This window comes from Lontra canadensis, unplaced genomic scaffold (genome assembly GCF_010015895.1).
Source record: "Lontra canadensis isolate GAN:19392208 unplaced genomic scaffold, GSC_riverotter_1.0 scaffold12, whole genome shotgun sequence".
Classification (NCBI taxonomy): Eukaryota; Metazoa; Chordata; class Mammalia; order Carnivora; family Mustelidae; genus Lontra; species Lontra canadensis.
In genome coordinates, this window is record NW_022631006.1 from 19,883,605 (window position 1) to 19,902,059 (window position 18,455).

At 45.0% G+C, this 18,455-nt stretch overlaps 2 protein-coding genes across 6 annotated transcripts; one reads left to right on the forward strand and one right to left on the reverse strand.

The window, feature by feature from the left end:
• Positions 1-768: 768 nt before the first annotated feature.
• On the reverse strand, positions 769-5,301 carry RPUSD2 (RNA pseudouridine synthase domain containing 2). The gene is made up of 3 exons (XM_032856834.1): positions 4,634-5,301; positions 2,662-2,958; positions 769-1,716 (listed from the first exon to the last, which is right to left on the reverse strand). The coding sequence occupies exons 1-3, from the start codon at positions 5,258-5,260 to the stop codon at positions 982-984; spliced, it is 1,659 nt and encodes a 552-aa protein (XP_032712725.1). The 5' UTR covers positions 5,261-5,301; the 3' UTR covers positions 769-981.
• A 3,176-nt stretch (positions 5,302-8,477) lies between these two features.
• Positions 8,478-18,028, forward strand: CCDC32 (coiled-coil domain containing 32). 5 transcript variants are annotated; one of them, XM_032856838.1, is made up of 4 exons: positions 8,478-8,542; positions 9,929-10,179; positions 14,471-14,627; positions 17,372-18,028. In XM_032856838.1, exons 2-4 carry the CDS (start codon positions 9,936-9,938, stop codon positions 17,508-17,510), a joined length of 540 nt encoding a protein of 179 aa, XP_032712729.1. In that variant the 5' UTR covers positions 8,478-8,542; positions 9,929-9,935; the 3' UTR covers positions 17,511-18,028. The 5 variants fall into 5 exon arrangements, with proteins under 5 accessions (XP_032712729.1, XP_032712726.1, XP_032712730.1 ...); XM_032856835.1 differs by having other exon boundaries at positions 8,492-8,542; positions 9,924-10,179; XM_032856836.1 differs by lacking the exon at positions 8,478-8,542 and adding an exon at positions 8,549-8,746 and having other exon boundaries at positions 9,924-10,179.
• Positions 18,029-18,455: the final 427 nt, after the last annotated feature.

The following is an 18,455-nucleotide window of genomic DNA, read 5'->3' on the forward strand; positions in this document are numbered from 1 at the left end:
CAAAATATTAAAAATAGAATTACCATATGATCCAGCAGTTCCATTCCTTAGTATATACTCAAAGAACTGAAAACATCTATTCAAACACAAACTTATACATGAATGTTCATAACAGCACTACTCACAATAGCCAAAAGGTGGAAACAACCAAAATGTCCATCAACTGATGGATATACAAATGTGGTATACCCATATGGAGTATTATTCTGCCATAAAAAGGAATGAAGTAGTGGGGAGCCTGGGTGACTCAGTTAGGTTGAGGGTCCTGGGGTCGAGCCTCACATAGGGCTCCCTGCTCAGCAGGGAGTCTGCTTCTCCCTCTGCCTCTCCCCCTGCTTGTGCTCTCTTATGCATGTGCATAGTATCTTAATAAATAAAAATCTTAAAAAAAAAAAAAGAACGAAGTACTGATACATGCTATAAACTAGAGAGACGTTAAAAACATTATGCTAAGCAAAAGAAGACAGACATAAAAGGTCACATACTATATGATTCCATTTATATGAAAAGTCCAAAATAGGCAAATCTGTACAGACAGAAAGTAGATTAATGGTCACTAGAGCTAGGAGGAAGGGGATATGGGGAGTGACTGTTTAATGGGTATGGGTTTGGGTGATGGAAATGTTTTAAAACTAGGTGAGGTGATGCTTGCACAACCTTGTCAATGTACTAAACATCACTAAACTGTGTATCTTCAGATGGTTAATTGTATATTACATGAATTTTACCTCAATTTAAAAAAAAAGGTAAGAAAACCCGACACACAAGGTGTTAGAAAAAAGGATATATTTACAAGCCAACAAGTTCCTTAGCTCTAGCTAGAGGGAGAGGAAAGAAGGAGGTAGCAAGTATAAGGAGATCCTTTCAGAGCCCAGCCTCACTCCTGTAGAAACCCTGAGTACCAGGCCATGAGGTCAGCTCCTACTCCATGGCCCATTCCTCTTCCAATTCAAGAAGCAATCCTCCCATTGGCCATAGCCCTCAGTCTTCTTGCCAATCATCCTGTGCCCAGGCAGGCATCGGTGAAAAGTACTCAAACCCTGGCCCTTTATAGCGCAGAGCATGCAGGAACATCACAAGGTCCTGGGGCAAGGGGTCCTGGCGCACCAGCCGGCACTCTGAACAGAGAGGGTCTCTCTCTTGATTCACAACATCTGTTTCAGCTGCCTTTTCTGGTGCCAAGGCCCTTGTGTCCAGAACTTGAGGAGCTGCCTCAACTGTTCCATCCATCTTCTGGGCAGATGCAGCCAACTCTTCTAGGTGGTCCTTGTCCAGCTCTGAGGAGGGAGCTGTAGAGTTTATGAGTCCTGGGGACAGATCGCCCTCACAGAGATCTAGCACATCCAGGCTCTGTTTGGCCTGGTGCTCTGCCACAAGGTCCCGAAGCAGTTCCTCATCTGTCTTGGGAATGTGGCCGCCCCGGCCCCGAGAGGGGCCCCATGCAACTGAGTTGTAGATGGGGTCATTGAGGATGGGGTGGCCCAGGAACTGGAGGTGGACTCGGATCTGGTGAGTGCGGCCTGTGAGGGGCCGGCACCGCACCACACTGGAGTGGCCATTGTAGCTCAGTCTCTGGAACACTGTCTCACAGGGCTTGCCCCGAGCATCTACACGGCACACCCCTACCTTGTAAGATACCACCAAGATGGGCTCCTTGCAGGTCACTTCCTCAGTGGGGAACTCCCCCTCTACCCGGCACACGTACTCCTTCTCCAGCTACATAGGAGGGAAGAGGGAGAAAGTCAGCACAAAGCCTAAATTCATGAAGTTCAGACCCAATACAGTGATGAGAAATGCATCAGTGTCAGATGGAAGAGGATGCAAACCCCAATCCACCATTTCCCAGTTGCATGATTCTGGGTATAATACTTAGCCTCTTCAAACCCCATTAACTTGTCCAGAAAACATTAAAACTAGAAAAGCAGTGAACTCACCGGACTGTTAAAAGGATTCAGTAACTTAGACTCTAATGTACTTTGTACTGAGCCTGGTACATAGTAAACACTCACTATATCACAATCAGATCTGGAATTACAAGTCTTAAGACCACAGTCACTACCATTTAACTCTTCTACCTAAGCTTCTTCAGCCTCATCCAGAATCTTTCTACCAAGTAGGTTCTCACTACAATCTTAAAAACCTTCAGCATAAAAAAACAAACAAAATAAAAAACACCTTGGTCAGCTGGTCAACACTTTGAAACTTTCAAACAGCAAACTACCAACAGAGGCTGTGTATATGCCTTTCTAAAGAGCTTTTGAAACAGAAGAGATGGGGCGCCTGCGTGGCTCAGTGGGTTAAGATTCTGCTTTCGGCTCAGGTCATGATCCCAGGGTCCTGGGATCCAGCCCGGCATTGGGCTCTCTGCTCAGCAGGGAGGCTGTTTCCCCCTCGCTCTGTCTGTTTCTCTGCCTACTTGTGATTTCTCTCTGTCAAATAAATAAATAAAATCTTAAAAAAAAAAACCAAAAAAACAAAACAAACCAGAAACAGAAGAAATAATAACCTGTCTTTGGTATTTTCAGTGCTGACCTTCCTGAGGATAGGAAGCTTGGCCAGATAACATGAAGGCCCACTTCAACAGAACTCAGTGACACACTTTTGACATAGAGCATTCGTGAGCCCAGGAAATGGCACGCGGGAGACAAAAGCCCAGCTCACCTGCCGGTCCCGAACCTGCTCATGAATCCTCTCTGAGACAGCCGCTGTCTTGGCAAACATGAGGACCCCCGAGGTAAGGCGGTCAAGCCGATGCAATGGGTGTAGCTCTTTGAGTTGGTGCTCCTTGCCCAGGATGAAGATGACAGTGTTATGTCGGAAGCGGCCACAAGGGTGGACAGGAATGGAAGAAGGCTTGTCTACAACCACCACATCCTCATTCTCAGCAAGCAGGCGGACAGGCTCTGCTGTGACTGGTGGCTCGTGCCTGTGCACCCTGTTCCTCAAGAAGTCATTATCCTGCAAATGACACAGGCAACTCATCAGACCAGGGCCGAGCAACCTGTCATCAACTTCACACAGCTTCCTGTTCCTAACTGACACAGAATGGTCACAGTACATCCTTCAGCAGAAAATACAGCGTGCATAGTGTATTCATCGTATAAAAATATAGACAGACATACAGGCAGAGGGCAGGCATTGGAAAAGTACTAGACGGGTATTCACAAAAATGTTTTGGTGGTATTTCTGGGTGGTGGTATTATGAATTTTTTTTAGTTTTGTTTATTTGTATTTTCTCTACAAAAAAAGTTACATTTAAAAGATAAAGTTTTCTGGGGCACCTGGGTGGCTTAGTTGGTTAAAGCCTCTGCCTTCGGCTCAGGTCATGATCTCAGGGTCCTGGGATCGAGTCCTGTATCGGACTCTCTGCTCAGCGGGGAGCCTGCTTCCTCCTCTCTCTCTGCCTGCCTCTCTGCCTCCTTGCGATCTCTTGTCTGTTGAATAAATAAATAAAATCTTTAAAAAAAAAAAAAGATAAAGTTTTCTGGGGTGCCTGAGTGACTCAGTTGGTTGAGTGTCTAGCTCTTGATTTCTGCTGGGGTCATGATCTTGGGGTGGTGGGATCAAGCCCCACCTAGTGATCCCTGATGGGAGGGGAGTCTACTTGGGATTCTCTCCCTCTCCCTTTGCTGCTCCCCTTGCTTTCTGTCTCTCTCTCAAAATGAATGAATGAATGAATATCTTAAAAAAATAAAAGGTAAAATTTTCTAAAATGGAGGGGGAAAAGCTCCATAAAATCATCACTTATATATTGTGACTTTGAACAAATAACACTAAAGTCCAAACATCAGGTCTCTAGACTTGGATTTGCCACAGGCTCACTGCACGTCACTTAACTTCTCTGGGCCTCAGTTTCCTCATCGAAAAAGGCCAGACCTGTACTTCTCAAAACAAAGATGGGAGAGGGGATTCAAACCACTCATTCCCCAAATGCTGAACTCACCTTGTCTCCCCTCACAACAAAATGTTACTGACAGGGGTCTGGTAACTCTTAGCTGTGATGGAATGTGAAAGGTCAAAGCACTGGGCTAGACAATTCTAGTCTCTCTACCTGACATTTCCCAATTCCATCGTCTCAGGATCTATGATAAATAAGTAGTAGTTACAAGAACACAGGCTTTGGAGGTCACACTGGGGCAGGTACTTAACCTCTCTGAAGTTTACCTTAGTTTCGTTTCCTCACAGGTAAAATGAGGTGGCAATACCTACCCCACACGGCTGTCGTTAGAATTTAATATTAAGTACTAAAACGCTTACCTCTGTGCCAGCACACAGTAAGGAGATATAAACGACAGGCTCGATTATTACTATTTGTACAGAGATCTACAGCGCAACATAACGATCAGTGCCAGTGCCACAAGACAGTGCACAAAACGAGCGTTAAGAATTTCAACTTCTGTTCCCCGGAAACAAGGAAGCCGCCTGGATGCAGGGGATATATGAGCAGAGTTTTGAAGCAGACTACTTTTGCGGAGATGGGATAAGAGGAGTGGGATAAAAGAGTGTTCCAAGTGAAAGCGAAAACGCCTCAGAATTACCTCGATTTTATTTCAGTATCTATGCCCTATTAACTCTGAAAAGACCCCTGCCCCCTTTTCGCGCCCGCTTCCGGCCGGCCCCATCAGGACTCCACCTTGAGCACAATGCTGAGGTCCTGTACCGGCTCCTCGTTGAGATGCAGGCGCCCCTCCCGGACTGCGGCCTCATAGTATGCCAGGGGCTGGGCTCGGAATTCGGTGCTGAAGACGTGCAGCAAGCTGTGGCCCACCCAGCGGCCCTTGCAGTAGGTCCGGAAGTCAAAGTAATAAGGCCGTACTTTGCGCAGGCCGCCTTCGAAGTAGTAGCTGGTCTCTGCAAAATGCTCATCGCTGAAGCTCACCCCTGCCCGCCGCTTCTTCGGGGGTGGCACGACGCGCTCCCTGGTGGCGTCCCGTCGCTTCTTACGCTTGCCTGGGCCCGAAGAGGCAACCGGGGCCTGCTCCTCGCTCAGTGGGGTCTGCTTCCCGACCTCCTGGGGCGGCTCCACTCCCGCGTCCACAGGCTTCGGGCTTCCGGAGGTCCGCTCACCCCTTGCGTCGCCACCTGCGTCTCCGTTTTGTTGAACCGGAGCCCTCAGCCCACTCGCTGCCTCGGCCCCAATCGAGAATGTTTCCGCCATCGGACCCCGACAACTACCCCAAGTCCTGGCAGAGGTGAGGCGCCCGAGGTTGAGGCACCCTTGTAGAAGAACTGGGAGCCACCGGCAGCAGCCCGGCCACATGACAAGCCGGCCCCAGGTTCTGGGTCGCGATGTGAGGACGTCACCGGGCACGAGCCAATCAGCGAGGCCCAGTGTCGAGGGAGTGACGGAGGGAGTTGAATGAGTGGGGTTGAACGTGTTGAACGTGTTGAGTTGCCAGTTGAGAAGCAGTGAGAGTGAATGTAGGAGTCAGTTCAGTGGGGGAGGCTGTGAGAATGACTCATCAAAAGTGTAGATTCCATGTAGATAACGCCCAAAGTCCCTTGGATCTGGAAAATGAAAGGAGTTTTATTCAAAACAAATCAGAATGAGGATTGCTGAACTCAGTATACTAAGAAGGGCAGTGTTGTATACTTTAAAGGGTGAATATTATAGTGACTTATAACTCAATAAAGCTGTTATATGTGTATCTAAACATGCACAGCCCAGAAGAAATGTCTTCACATATATCCTTCCTGAGAAGGATTAGAAAGCTCCCATTTGCCTTTCATATGCTCCTGTCGGGTTAAAACGGCAAGTGGATCAGAAGTATTTGTCAGCGTTCTTAAATGCAAAATACAAAACCAACTCTGGTTAATCAGAGAGGCAATTACTGAAAGGGTATTAGTGCCTCATAAAATAAAGAGAGCTGGAGAACAGGTTCAGAAACAGCCAAATCAAGAGAAGACAGGCCTCGAGGGGACTGGGTGGCTCAGTGGGTTAAAGCTTCTGCCTTCCGCTGGGGTCATGATCCCAGGGTTCTGGGATCGAGCCCCACATTGGGCTCTCTCTCAGCGGGAGCCTGCTTCCTCCTCTCTCTCTGCCTGCCTCTCTGCCTACTCTCTCTGTAAAATAAATAAAATCTTAAAAAAAAAAAAAAAAAAGAAGACAGGCCTCTGTGAACCAGCTACATGACAAGAGGGTGAATTATATGGAATGGGAATTCTATTTCAATAATTTTTTTTTTAAGAATGTTTTTCCTAATGTGTTTGAAGCATAGACAAGGAATGAGATATTGGGACCATCTAGAGAGGAAGTCCTTGTGGGATTGTATAAAGCCTTGCTCCTCAAAATGCAGTCTCTGGATTAGCAACATGGGAAACACCTGGAAACTTGCTAGAACTGCAGAATCTTGTTCCTTCTTTCCTCCTGAACTACTGAATGAGAATCTGTATTTTAACAATATCTTCAGATGTTATGTCTGTATATTAACATTCGAGGAGCGCTGGTATAGACCATGTAGAGTAGACATTTGTCATTTTGGGGGGATATCCAGCATCTTCTTAACACTCTTCTTTTGTGTGAGGAATTTCCCACATTATAAGATGTGGAAACCAGAAACTGGACTTCTCAGATTCCCTTACAGCCTGGGCGTTCATCACCTGGGCTCCACTGATCAGTCAGGGCCATTAGTTCAGAGGCACACAGTAGAGGAAGCAGGCACAGTGTAGAGCCCGTGTGTAACAAGATAGCATTGGAAACATCTGATTCGGAGAGCTAACAGTAGGGGAGATTCTTGTGTCCAGTGGTCAGTCAGCAATGCCAGCTGCAGTATCTATGTATATACAGCGGGAACAGTGTATAAACCTCACCAAGGGACTCAGGAAATCCCCCAATGCCTTTGAACATAGAGGGAGAGGGATAAGCAGACTCCCTGCTGAGCAGAGAGTTGGACATGGGGCTCAGTCCCAGGACCCTGAGATCATGACCTGAGCCGAAGGCAGATGCTTAACTGAATGTGCCACCCATGCATCCAAGACACCCTCATCCTTGTTCGAGATATTTGAGAGGCTACATTTGTAATCAAGAGTTTGGTGAGCAGGTTATCAGAGAAAACGGCATGAGTTTGAAGGTCACAGAGTAGCTTGATGAAACACCTGTAAACCTATGACAGTGACCCTTTCTATGAATCAGATGCTGCCAGATTCATGTCTCCAGTTCCAGTGGCAGTTGGAGGACTCTGGGGAATCTCTCACTCATAGACTTGTCCCCCAACTACCTACTTATTTCCTATGAATAAACCCTGAAAAAATCTTGCCTATTATTTGCTCCTTTGCTTTCTAATCTTCTTGCTTTCCACTTCCTTCTGTTTGCATATGCTAAGGATGGTGAAGGATGGTTATAAATATGAACAGCAGAGTTCCTCAGAGTTCCCTTTTCATGGTGGTAGTTACTTACCATAACTACGCTGATTGGGTTTGGATACATCTAAAGGCTATAGCCTCAGTCAAGTTATGTCTACTGATGGTTGGCTAATGCCTTTGGTCACATGTTTCTTTGGGAGAGAGTAACTGGCCTGGAAACTGGGGGTGGAGAGTAGGGGAGGAAGGGTTACATTTTAGGGAAATGTTAAGCTCTGAAAGATATAAAAAAGACATCTCCATCTTCTTTTTTTTTTTTTTTTTTTTTTCCCAGCGTGGAGCCCAAAGCAGGGCTCAAACTCACAACCCTGAGATCAAGATCTGAGTGAGATCAAGTTAGACGCTTAAAATGACAGGGCTACCCAGGCGCCCCAAAAGTCATCTCCTTTAAAAAATCTGACATACTCCCTTACCATTCTCTCCTTTATGTACACTGGCCACACTTCTGTCATATCTTCTATAACTCTTTGCTGTTATTTGTAAAATTGTCTACCCCTATGGTGCACCTTCCTACATTTGGCTGTAAAGACTCTGGGACCCATACAAACTCTTACCGGTCTTGAATTACCGCTTAACACAAGTCTTAGAACAGAACAGGAGGTGCTCGGTGTCTATTGACTAAATGAATAAAAGAAAGCCTAACTTGGCTAATGGGACCTGGGTCTCCTGTAAGACTAAGGAAAGTAGTCTCCTCCTTCCCCATTCGAGCCGCCGGAGTGCTCTAATTTGGGTAGCAAAGGGATGAAATTTTCAGAAACAAAACACCAACCCAGAGGATTGCCGAGGAGGTGAATTTGCTCAGGTAACCAAGAAAACTCAAAGACCTGGGCAACTGGGCTTTCCTCTCCGAGAAGAGGATGGCCCGAGGACTCGGTCTCCGGGCGAGGAACGCTCAGATAAGACGCTAGTGGAACCTGTCTTAGAGAAGGTGGGGGCCCAAGGCATGTGACTCCACTGTATCCCCGCGACAAGTCCCGCCTACCTCTTTTTCTTACTCTGTTCCTCACTTCCTTACCCGGCCGAGCTCCTGTCAGCCAATCCACGCACAGAACATCGCCAGGTTGGGCGGTGGTTGGAGGACTCCCGGGGTCTGTCACTCGGAGACTCCGCCCCCCTACTTCTTCCTACCCTTCAGCGCCGGAACTTAACCGAGCGTTTGTGAGCTGGTGGGCAGGAGTTTGCGGTAGGTGAAGAGCATCAAGGTGCCCAGCGTTTTAGATCCTCTGCCCCAGTCCCATCCCAGGATACCACGGAGGGACCTCGGGGTCTGACTTCTCCCCTCCAGCCAGTCTGTGAGCCCAGAATGACTGAGCCCCGGGTCTGAACGCCAGGATTCCCTGTGCTGTTCTGGACTTCTAGGGAGGAGGGGGAAAGGACCCGGGCCCCGGTGAGAGGAAAGTTTTGGTTTGGGTGGGTTCAAACGACTTCGGGGTGGGGATGGAGGTTTATCGTGGACCCTGGCATCAGTTCTTCCAGGGCCGCTGTGACTTATTTGTCCCCTCTTCTAGGCGCCTGCTTTGCCTGAACTGTCAATCCTGGGATTATTCAAACCTTACCTCAGGCAGCCTTCAGGGACCTAAAAGGTCCCTCCTGAAAAGAAGGTGTCAACCATTTTGTTAAGACTAGATAATTGTGAAAGCCCCAGGCAGTGTGGTATTGGATAAGAACGTGGATTTTGGAGTGGCACAGGTCTGGTTTCCAGTCAAGGAATCACCATCAGCAAGGGACCCTTGACTAGTTACCCTTCTGATCCTCAGTTCCTTCGTTTGTAAACTGATGGAAATGTCTCTTCTAGTGTTTCTGCCTATTAAAATAAGAACTTATAAAATAAGAATAAGGTATATAGTCCAGCTTTTCTACATGTAATGAGCAGATGGAGTTTTGCATATGACATTTCTTACAGTTTTCACCAAGAAGCATTTTTATTATCCTTGTGTATTTGGAACTCTGTAAGGCCTTTAGTGTGTGTCCTATTGAAAACAGAATTTAATTGGCTTAGGACAGGATGGAGATCTTTGGAAAGAAGTGCGGCATGGTTGTCTCCACTGGGAATATCTTAGAAGTGTGTGTGTGTGTGTGTGTGTGTGTGTGTGTGTGATGAAATATATAACAAAATTGCCATTTTAACCATTTTTAGATGTGCAGTTGTGACACATTTGGTTGTGCAACCATCTCGAATATCCTTCTCTAGAACTTCCCAAACTAAAACTCTGTACCCATGAAAAAGTAACTCCCATACCCTCCTCTGCCAAACCCCTGGCAACCACCATTCTATTTTCCAACTCTATGAATTTGACTGTAGGTACTTCATTTAAGTGGAATCATTCATTATTTGTCCTTTTGTGTCTGGCTTGTAGGCATTTCATTTTTAAAAAGAAACTTTGTTATGAAAACAACTTGAGTGCAGAGCCAGAAGAGGAATCCGATTACCCTTTTGTCATCTTTATATTTGTAACATAGGAATCTAATAAAAGACATTTTAACCTTCTTTCACTGGGTAAACAAATATCTGAGTACTGCATACTTATAATATATCCTTAAAGCCAGTCCTTCATATTTTTCAGCTCAGATTCCAAATGAAAATGTTTGAGAGCATTGACTCTACAGCCACAAGATCTGGCCCTGATCTTTGGGCTGAAATCTGTTCCTGTCTGCCAAATCCTGACCAAGAAGATGGTGCCAGCAATGCTTTCTCAGACTCCTTTATGGATTCTTACCCTGTGGGCACAGGCCAAAAGGAAGCCCCAGAGTTTGCTGTTCAGCCGGCTACGAAGCCTTGGGCTCCCTTGCAGGATTCAGAAGTGTATTTAGCAACTCTAGGTAAGTTAGATGGCTTTTTTTTTTTTTTTTTTAATCAGAAGTCAGTGGTTTTAAGGAAGCACGTTGGCATGTGGAAGTTCAGTTTCATCACCTAGTTTCTATTCTTTTTTAAAAGATTTTTAGTTTATTTATTTGACAGAGAGCGAGAGAGCACAAGAGCCGCAGGTGGGTGACGGGGAGAAGGCAGCTCCCGGGGGAGCAGAGAGCCCATGGTGGGGAACTTGGGGCTTGGCTCAGATCTCTGGAATCATGACCTGAGCCAAAGATAGACACTTAACCTAACCGACTAAGCCACCCAGGTGCCCCTCAATTATATATATTTTTTATTTTTATTTTTTAAAGATTTTATTTATTCATTTCACAGAGAGAGATCACAAGTAGGTAGAGAGGCAGGCAGAGAGAGAGGAGGAAGCAGCTTCCCGCTGAGCAGAGAGCCCAATGCGGGACTCCATCCCAGGACCCTGGGATCATGACCTGAGCCGAAGGCAGAGGCTTTAACCCACTGAACCATCCAGGTTCCCCGCCCCTCTATTATTATTATTTTTTGTCTTCACCACATGTATTAGATGTAATTCTAAGGGGGTGTTTCGGGTTGGTTGTTGGCAAGGAGCACCCTTTATCTTTTTTTTTTTTTTTTAAGATTTTATTTTTTAAGTAATCTCTACACCCAACGTGGGGCTTGAACTTACAACCCTGAGATCAAGAGTTGCATGCTCTACTGACTGAGCTAGTCAGGCACCCCAGGGGCACCCTTTTCCTTGTATATCCCTTTAAACAGTCGTTGTTACCTCCTGCCTCTGTTTCATCTGAATTCTGCTTCATTTCTTGGCATCCTATGGAACCCTCTTGCCTATTAGCGGTTGCCCATATATTCAGATAACTCAGAAGTGTCAAACATTATGCCATCCTGAAAGAAAAGTTCCCCAGAGCTGTACATGGATTTCTGATGAAACTCTTATATTGAAAAACTACTGTATGAAAAAACTATAATATTAAATGGATTGATTGTTGGAGTGGGAGCATGTTGACATAAAATCATTCTACCTCTTGTTAGTCATTTAATTCTTTAGTCATTTAATTTTTCAAATATTTCCTCAAATAGCTGTTTTGTGTTAGTATTTAAGTGTTAGTATTTAGAGAGACTCGGAATATAGGAAAGAGAGTCAGATTGTCCCATTCAAGGAGAAAGAAATGTATCAGTCTAGGGAAGTGATTGCTTTAGAATTGTGGTATCCTTTTATTATTAAAAACCCATGAGGCCCATCTATGTGTCACAAAACCAAACCTGGGAATAATCATTTGAGGAAGGAAAGGCAATTTAGGAAGAACCTTTTGAGGAAGGGCAGAAAGAATCAGAATAGAGTTTACATGATCTCTAAGAAATACCTTGGAAAAACAAAAGGAGTTTCGTTAATGATGTACTGGAGGAAAAAGATGTGGGAAAAACACAAGTGGAATGATGGATAACAAGAAACATCCAGGTGTAATGTGAAATTTTTCTGGAAGCTACCAAAGTTAGGATAGTAATACTTGTAGCTGTGGCCAAGGAAGTTGACAATTCTGTTCTGTGGCAGTCAGAACATCTGTTTAATGATAAGGAGAAGCAGCAGCAACAGTCTAAGAAAGCTGGAGAACCAGATCCTGTGGCTTGTTGGTACTCTGTGCCCAGGGGTTGTAAGAAACTTTCATGGATTCAGTGATGATTTGATTGGTGAAGACTGGTTTGGAAGGTTAAAACTCCACAGATCTTTTCTAAAATCAGTTAAGAAGATGATTAAGGGGCACCTGGCTGCCTAATCAGTAGATCCTGGCTCTTGATCTCAGAGTTGTAAATTTGAGCTCCACATTGAGGTAGAGATTACTTTTAAGATGTTAAAAAAAATTTTTTTTTAAAAGATGATTAAAAGTTCGTTCTCTGGGGGCACCTGGGTGGCTCAGTTGGTTAAGCATCTGCCTTCTGCTCAGGTCATGATCTGATCCTGGGGTCCTGGGATCAAGCCCCATGTCCTCCCTCTCCCTCTGCCACTCCCACGCTTGTGCTCTCTCTCTTTCAAATAAATAAAATCTTTAAGAAAAACTTTCATTCTAAGGGTGTCTGGGTGACTCAGATGTTAAGCGTCTGCCTTCAGCTCAGGTTACGATTCCAGAATCCTGGGATCGAGCCGGCATCAGGCTCCCTGCTCGGCGGGAGGCCTGATTCTCCCTTTTCCACTCCCCCTGCTTGTGTTCCCTCTCTCACTGTGTCTCTGTCAAATAAATAAAGTCTTAAAAAAAAAAAAGTTTTCATTCTCTGAAGGATAAGAGCCATTTCTTTGCCTGTGGCAGAATCTGGGAGACAGTAGCAGGCAGGCTGGGAGTATGCAGGGGTGCCTCTTTCTGCCTGCACAACTTAGATCACACCTAATTAGGGACTGAGCACACTCAGAGAGGGGAAGACTTTTTCTTTTTTTTTTTTTTTGTTGTTTTTTTTTTTTTTTTTTTTTTTTTTTGACAGACAAAGATCCCAAGTAGGCAGAGAGGCAGGCAGAGAGAGAGAGGAAGAAGCAGGCTCCCCGCTGAGTGGAGAGCCTGATGCGGGCCTCCATCCCAGGACCTTGGGATCATGACCCGAGCTGAAGGCAGAGGCTTTAACCCACTGAGCCACCAAGGCGCCCCATGGGGGGGGAAGACTTTTTCAAGCCCCAAAGAGTACCTTCCACCTTTAGAACCAAGGCAAGACAATAAAATTATTCCCAGATAGACCTGAATCAAAAAGAATGTGGGGCGCCTGGGTGGCTTAGTTAGTTGAGCATTCCACTCGTGATTTTTGTCAAGGTCATGATCCCAGGGTCATGAGATTGAGCCCCTGGTTCGGCTCTGCGCTTGGCAGGGAGTCTGCTTGAGGATCTCTCTCTCCCTTTCCTTCTGCTACCCAACCCCCCACCACCCCTATGTATGCTCTTTCTCAAGTAAATAAATAAATCTTAAAAAAAAAAAAAAAAAGACTCCACTATGAGCAGCAATTAAAAACTTAGCCAGCTCAATGTGAGATCCATATAATTCTTTTCACATCCTCAAGAAGGCAAAAACTCAAATATTTAACATTTATCAAGTACAGATTTTTTTGCATGGGTGAGCTCCTAGTGGTAACTTGCAGCAACTAAAGGTGCTTTTTGTTTTGATATGTGGGTGCTAGCTGATGTGGCTTGTTTAGAAATGAAAACAGGATTGCAAATCATAAAGTTTCAATTGGGTCTGGGCTTGATATTCCCCCTCCCCTTCCAAAAGGCCATCATTTACCCATTCATTATCATTGAAGGCAAGACTACATTAAAGGAGAAGGTGAATGGTGATCCCCTTCCTTCTATTCTTTAGTTGTTCCTAAATTACACCTAAAATGCAAAGGCGAGTAATTAAACATCTATCATCAAGAAGCCATGTAGACCACTCTCACTGGGATTACAAGATGTTTGTTTTTATTAGGTTCCAACATCCAGGCCACAAGTTGAGTAACTTTTAGAAATGTTGGGAGATTGCCTTTCTTTAATCAAGAATTTAATCACTGATAGAGATCTTAAAGGTCTCTTCATATTGCATTCTCATCAAGTCAATTTTAGTGTGTAATGAACCATTGGATCTTTCATCATTTTCTCTAATTATTTCTCATGAAATTTGGAAACTACTTCTTGTCATTATAAGAGAAAGAAAAACCATTAACTCCTCAGAGATACTATTTTCAAGGAGTTGACACATGTCAAGCCAGGGAAAACAAGTAATGCTTTCGAGAGATACCTGCTGGCTTCTGCGATTTCAAAGAAAATGTGCCATTGATTTATTTATGAGAGCCTATGGCCTTTTCCTTTCTGGGTTTAAACATGTATTTGATACAATACAGAATTAAGACATGGCGAAGGAAAAAGAAAAATGTATATTTCCCTTTACCTGTCCTTAAAAAAAAAATGGGCTCTTTTGCAGGGAGTGTGGATGTAGTCATTAGTGAGAGAAGTTTTAAGTTGTCACCTTCCATTTTATTTTATTTTTTAAAGATTTTATTTATTCATTAGAGAGAGACACAGAGACAGAGACAGAGCACAAGCAAAGGGAGAGGCAGAGGGAGAGGGAGAAGCAGACTCCCTGCTGAGCTGGGAGCCTGACTTGGGGCTTGATCCCAGGACCTGGAGATCACTACCTGAGCTGAAGGCAGACACTTAACCGTCTTAACCACCCAGACGCCCCTCTCACCTTGCATTTCAGATTTAGTTTTATTTCATACTCACTTTCCTTGTTAAGCTGCTTCTCCTCTTCTCTTTAGAGAAGAAGCTGAAAAGAATCAAAGGTTTAAATCAGGAAGTGACTTCCAAGGACATGCTTCGAACCTTGGCCCAAGCCAAGAAGGAATGCTGGGATCGGTTCCTGCAGGAGAAGTTAGCATCAGAATTCTTTGTGGATGGACTTGATTCTGATGAGAGGTAATTGGTTCTCAGTCCAGTTCCAGTTGACAGCATTGCATTGGGGACATTTCTCTTTCTCTAAAGAATTCGGGGAGAGTGACATTTGAGTCCAGATACTGGTGATATCAACATCAGCTTTTCTAAGCTCAAAATCGTCCTTTTGTCTATTTGCTTAGTCCAGTAGCAGGTGTTGATAATTATTATTTTTGCAAAAGAGCAAATACTCCACCTTTATCAAGATCACAGATTGAACAGAATTGAGGAGAAAGCATGGTCTTCATTCCTAAGTACACAGCATGCTTACGAAAGTTGTAACGATCAACAACTGGAACTGTGTCTTACCTGACTAGCCATCGCCTTAGAGAGTTCCTGTCATATTGCAGGCATTCAAATTAGTATAGACTAAATGAATGAATTTCTTAAGCATCTACTGTGTGAAGGCACTACTCATGATGTTATGGGGCTGAGGGTGCTAGGGTGGCAGGGAGATGTAAGGAAGTTATAGTATCCCTCCCCCATTTTTTCTTGGTCCCCACAACTATTTGGGGAGAGACAGCAAATTTTTATAAAGACATACCTAACGAAATAAGGCAGCATAAGAAAAGAGCCAGGTGAGTGCAAGTGACAGAACATGCTTTGGGAGTTGAAAGACTCTTGAGCTCCCTGTGGGCTCTGGTGTTTGTGCCAGAGAAGAAGGTAGGACTTGAGGAGTATCTGCAGATGAGCTGGGTGCAGAGAGGAGGAGAGGGCTTTCTGCCACAAAGAGAGGAACGGTGCTCGGTGCTCGACACCTGAGAAAGAGGCTCTGCCACTTCCTGGTTGTATGTTCTTGAGGAAGTAACCTGGGTGTGCCTCAGTTTCCTGCTCTGTAAAGCAGGAATAGTAGCTCTTCCCTCATCATGCTGTTGGGAGTGTTAAAGGAGTTACAGTGTCTCAAGTGCTTAGAACAGACCCGGCACCTGGTAAGTACAATGTAAATGTTAGCCATGAGTGTTAGTCCTACTGGGCTTTTAAAGTTCAGTAAGCAATTATTCAAAATAAAAAATTGGTGAGGGAAGTAAAAGCCTGAATGTTAACAAAAGGTCTTAGGGAAACATCACCTAACTTTGCAACGCATCGTTAACATTGACTTTAAGAGTCCCGTGATGTCAGATAAAACAGCTGCTGAAGTCGGGGACTGTAGGTGAATAAAACTTGATAGTTACATTTTACTTTTCAACATACAAAGCATTTTCACTTACATTGTCTTAAATACTGCATCAGTGTGCCCCCAGATTCTTCAGAAATTAATGTGGCATCTAAAGTCAGCCCAACTACCTACCTTCTGAGGGTTCAGAAAATCATACACATTTTGCTCTTTTCTGTCTCTGAAGACTCAACCCAGTTGAGCCTTAAACTCCCCCAAACACAAGAGACTTGAAGATGCACACATTCCCAACCCATCAATCATTTGGTATTCTATTCTCTCCCCTTGAATGTTTGCCTCCTTTCCAGTTCTGAGAAGAAAAGACAAAATTTTCTCCTGCACAATTCTCAAGTAGAAATTCTTCTTCTTTTGAAAGCAGATCAGCACCAAGGCTCGAGTTAATGTTTCTGTATGTCTGTCAGTACCTTACAATGATGTGATGATGTTCCCTTCTCTGTAGAAGCGACTGAAACAATACTGTGAAAAGTGTGGGAGATGAAGATGAAATGCTCCTGGAGTCCCCTGGGCCTCTGAGCTGTGGGCACCCGTTCCCCTGAGCTGCTGTCTGTGGGAACACTTCTTTCTATGAGTGTTAGAACAAGCGCATCAGAAACAGTAGATAGGCATTTATTTGCAGACGTCAGAGTTTCTTTTTTAAACAGAGGCCATCTTGTAGTGGAACCTTGTGGTTCTTCACACAAGTGAAGGCCACAGGTAGGTGACTCTCCTCATGGCAATGCCTTTGGCAGAGGAGTAATGGGCTGAGAAATCCTCCTGGCTATCACTTGATTCTGCCATTTTAGTCGTCTGAAACCTGCTGGTGATGGCTTGACCTCTTGGCTTAAGACTTTGGGCTGTTGAAGAGCATAGAATAAGGCTTCCGTTATTTGTCATTATTTATAGTTTACTATGTATATCTTGTAAGCATTAGAGTGGAGGGTCTTGGGTACTTAAGGAAGGTGAGAGGGGGCCCTTCCCCCCCTCTTCACAGATCCAAACCCAAAAAGAGCCCTCTGGCACAGTGGCTATTTCTCTGTGGGAGAAATTGCCTCGCAGATGTTTCCATCTTGAGGACTTGCTATGGGATGAAGTAAACAAACAAAAAAACCCCACAAAAATGATGCTTTGTGCAGCTAACTGCTTTAAGTATAATGGAGTCTCAGAGTGCCTCAGGTATGGGAGATTTCAAGATGCTCACTAATAATTTGGCATTTATTTAAATGTTTCCTCCCTTGGACAATTCCCTCTCTAGTTTTAAGGGAAAAAAGACAGGACCGAGGCATAAGCTTTTCTCCAGCTATTCTTGCCAAGCCTTCAGAGGCTGTGCATTTGAAGGGGGCCTGGTGCTGCTTATAGCCAGTGCCCACTAGGGGGTAAATTATGCCGCTGAGCTGCCAGGATGCACAGCTGTCAGAAGGGTATCGTCATCCCCCCACCCCCCGCTTAGCAGTGAAAAACAATTGTAGGAAGAAATTGGTGGTGGGCGGGAAGGCAGCATTTGAGTAACTGAGATAATCATTAAGTAATTAATCAGCCGGGTCTGACGCAGCCGCCCTATCCTTCTGCTCTCTCCTAGCACCTTGGAACATTTCAAGAGGTGGCTCCAGCCAGATAAAGTAGCCATCAGTACAGAGGAGGTCCAGTATCTGATTCCTCCAGAGTCCCAGGTTGAGAAGCCAGCGGCTGGGGACAAGCCAGCAGCAGCGGAACAATAAATTACATACACACACACTGAGCAGCTGTCTTGGGTCCAGAGGGAACAGCAGAGAGCTCGGTGGAGCAGCAAGGAGAAATCTAGGGAGGGGGAAAGCCCACCCTCCCACTCAACAAAGCAAACAGCTGTGGGCCCCCGAGGACTTGCTTGGGGCTGGCGTGTGTGACTGTCGGATAAAGTGACCGCCCCAGTGCATGCTGGATCAACATACTGCTTTCCTCTGGGTCTCACAGCTTGCCTGAGCTCTGTCGATGCAGGTGAGAAGTCCGCTAAGATTCTAGCGAAGCAGCAAGTATGAAAGTATTTGGAGAAACTGATACCCTTGGGTTTAACATATAAGCTAAGTAAGCCATATTTTTTCTTTCCTCTCCTGGATGTTCCTGCCTGCGTTCCCAGCATTCCCTTGGTTAATTGTCAGGGGTGAGTGGGGCCAAGCAGAATCAACTCTGCCTCCTTGGGAACCACAGCCCACCGTGGGGCTTCTCGAAGTTTGTAATAAATATAGAGACTTAAGGAAAAGAGGCTTCGCTTTTCACTTTTCTTGGGTCTGGTTTGTTCTTTGTGGAGAAAACGAGCTAAAGTGTGAAAAGTTGGGTGTTTGTGTGTACATGTCTATTTTTTGATTTCATGCATCGTTTCTCCCCGAACTTCCTCTTGCACTTAAAAAGGGTCAGGCTTCAAATTAGACTTGTAAATATGGTGTTGGTATTTGACACCACTCCTGAATAGTTCCAGGCTCACTTGTGGCAGTTTTCCTGACTAAGCCTGTGTTTCCCTCCTTTATAGTGTTCTTGTTTAGCCTGTGTTGTCCGTATAAAACTTTTCGCATCAGAATAGCCATGTGTGTGGTGCTCTCGACCTGCTTCCCCCACCCAGACAGATGCTCCCAGGCAGTGAGGAGGTAAAGACAAGTGAATGACGATATAAGAGAGCAGATTACCTTTGC

Bases quoted from the DNA above. Each gene is read 5' to 3' on its own strand.
- CCDC32 (XM_032856838.1), top strand. From the start codon at position 9,936: ATGAAAATGTTTGAGAGCATTGACTCTACAGCCACAAGATCTGGCCCT. The intron at 10,180-14,470 runs GTAAGTTAGATG...TCTTCTCTTTAG, and splicing joins AGTGTATTTAGCAACTCTAG to AGAAGAAGCTGAAAAGAATC. The intron at 14,628-17,371 runs GTAATTGGTTCT...GCTCTCTCCTAG, and splicing joins GGACTTGATTCTGATGAGAG to CACCTTGGAACATTTCAAGA.
- RPUSD2 (XM_032856834.1), bottom strand. From the start codon at position 5,260: ATGTGGCCGGGCTGCTGCCGGTGGCTCCCAGTTCTTCTACAAGGGTGC. The intron at 2,959-4,633 runs GTGGAGTCCTGA...TGTCATTTGCAG, and splicing joins ACCTCAGCATTGTGCTCAAG to GATAATGACTTCTTGAGGAA. The intron at 1,717-2,661 runs GTGAGCTGGGCT...CCTCCTATGTAG, and splicing joins AGCAGGTTCGGGACCGGCAG to CTGGAGAAGGAGTACGTGTG.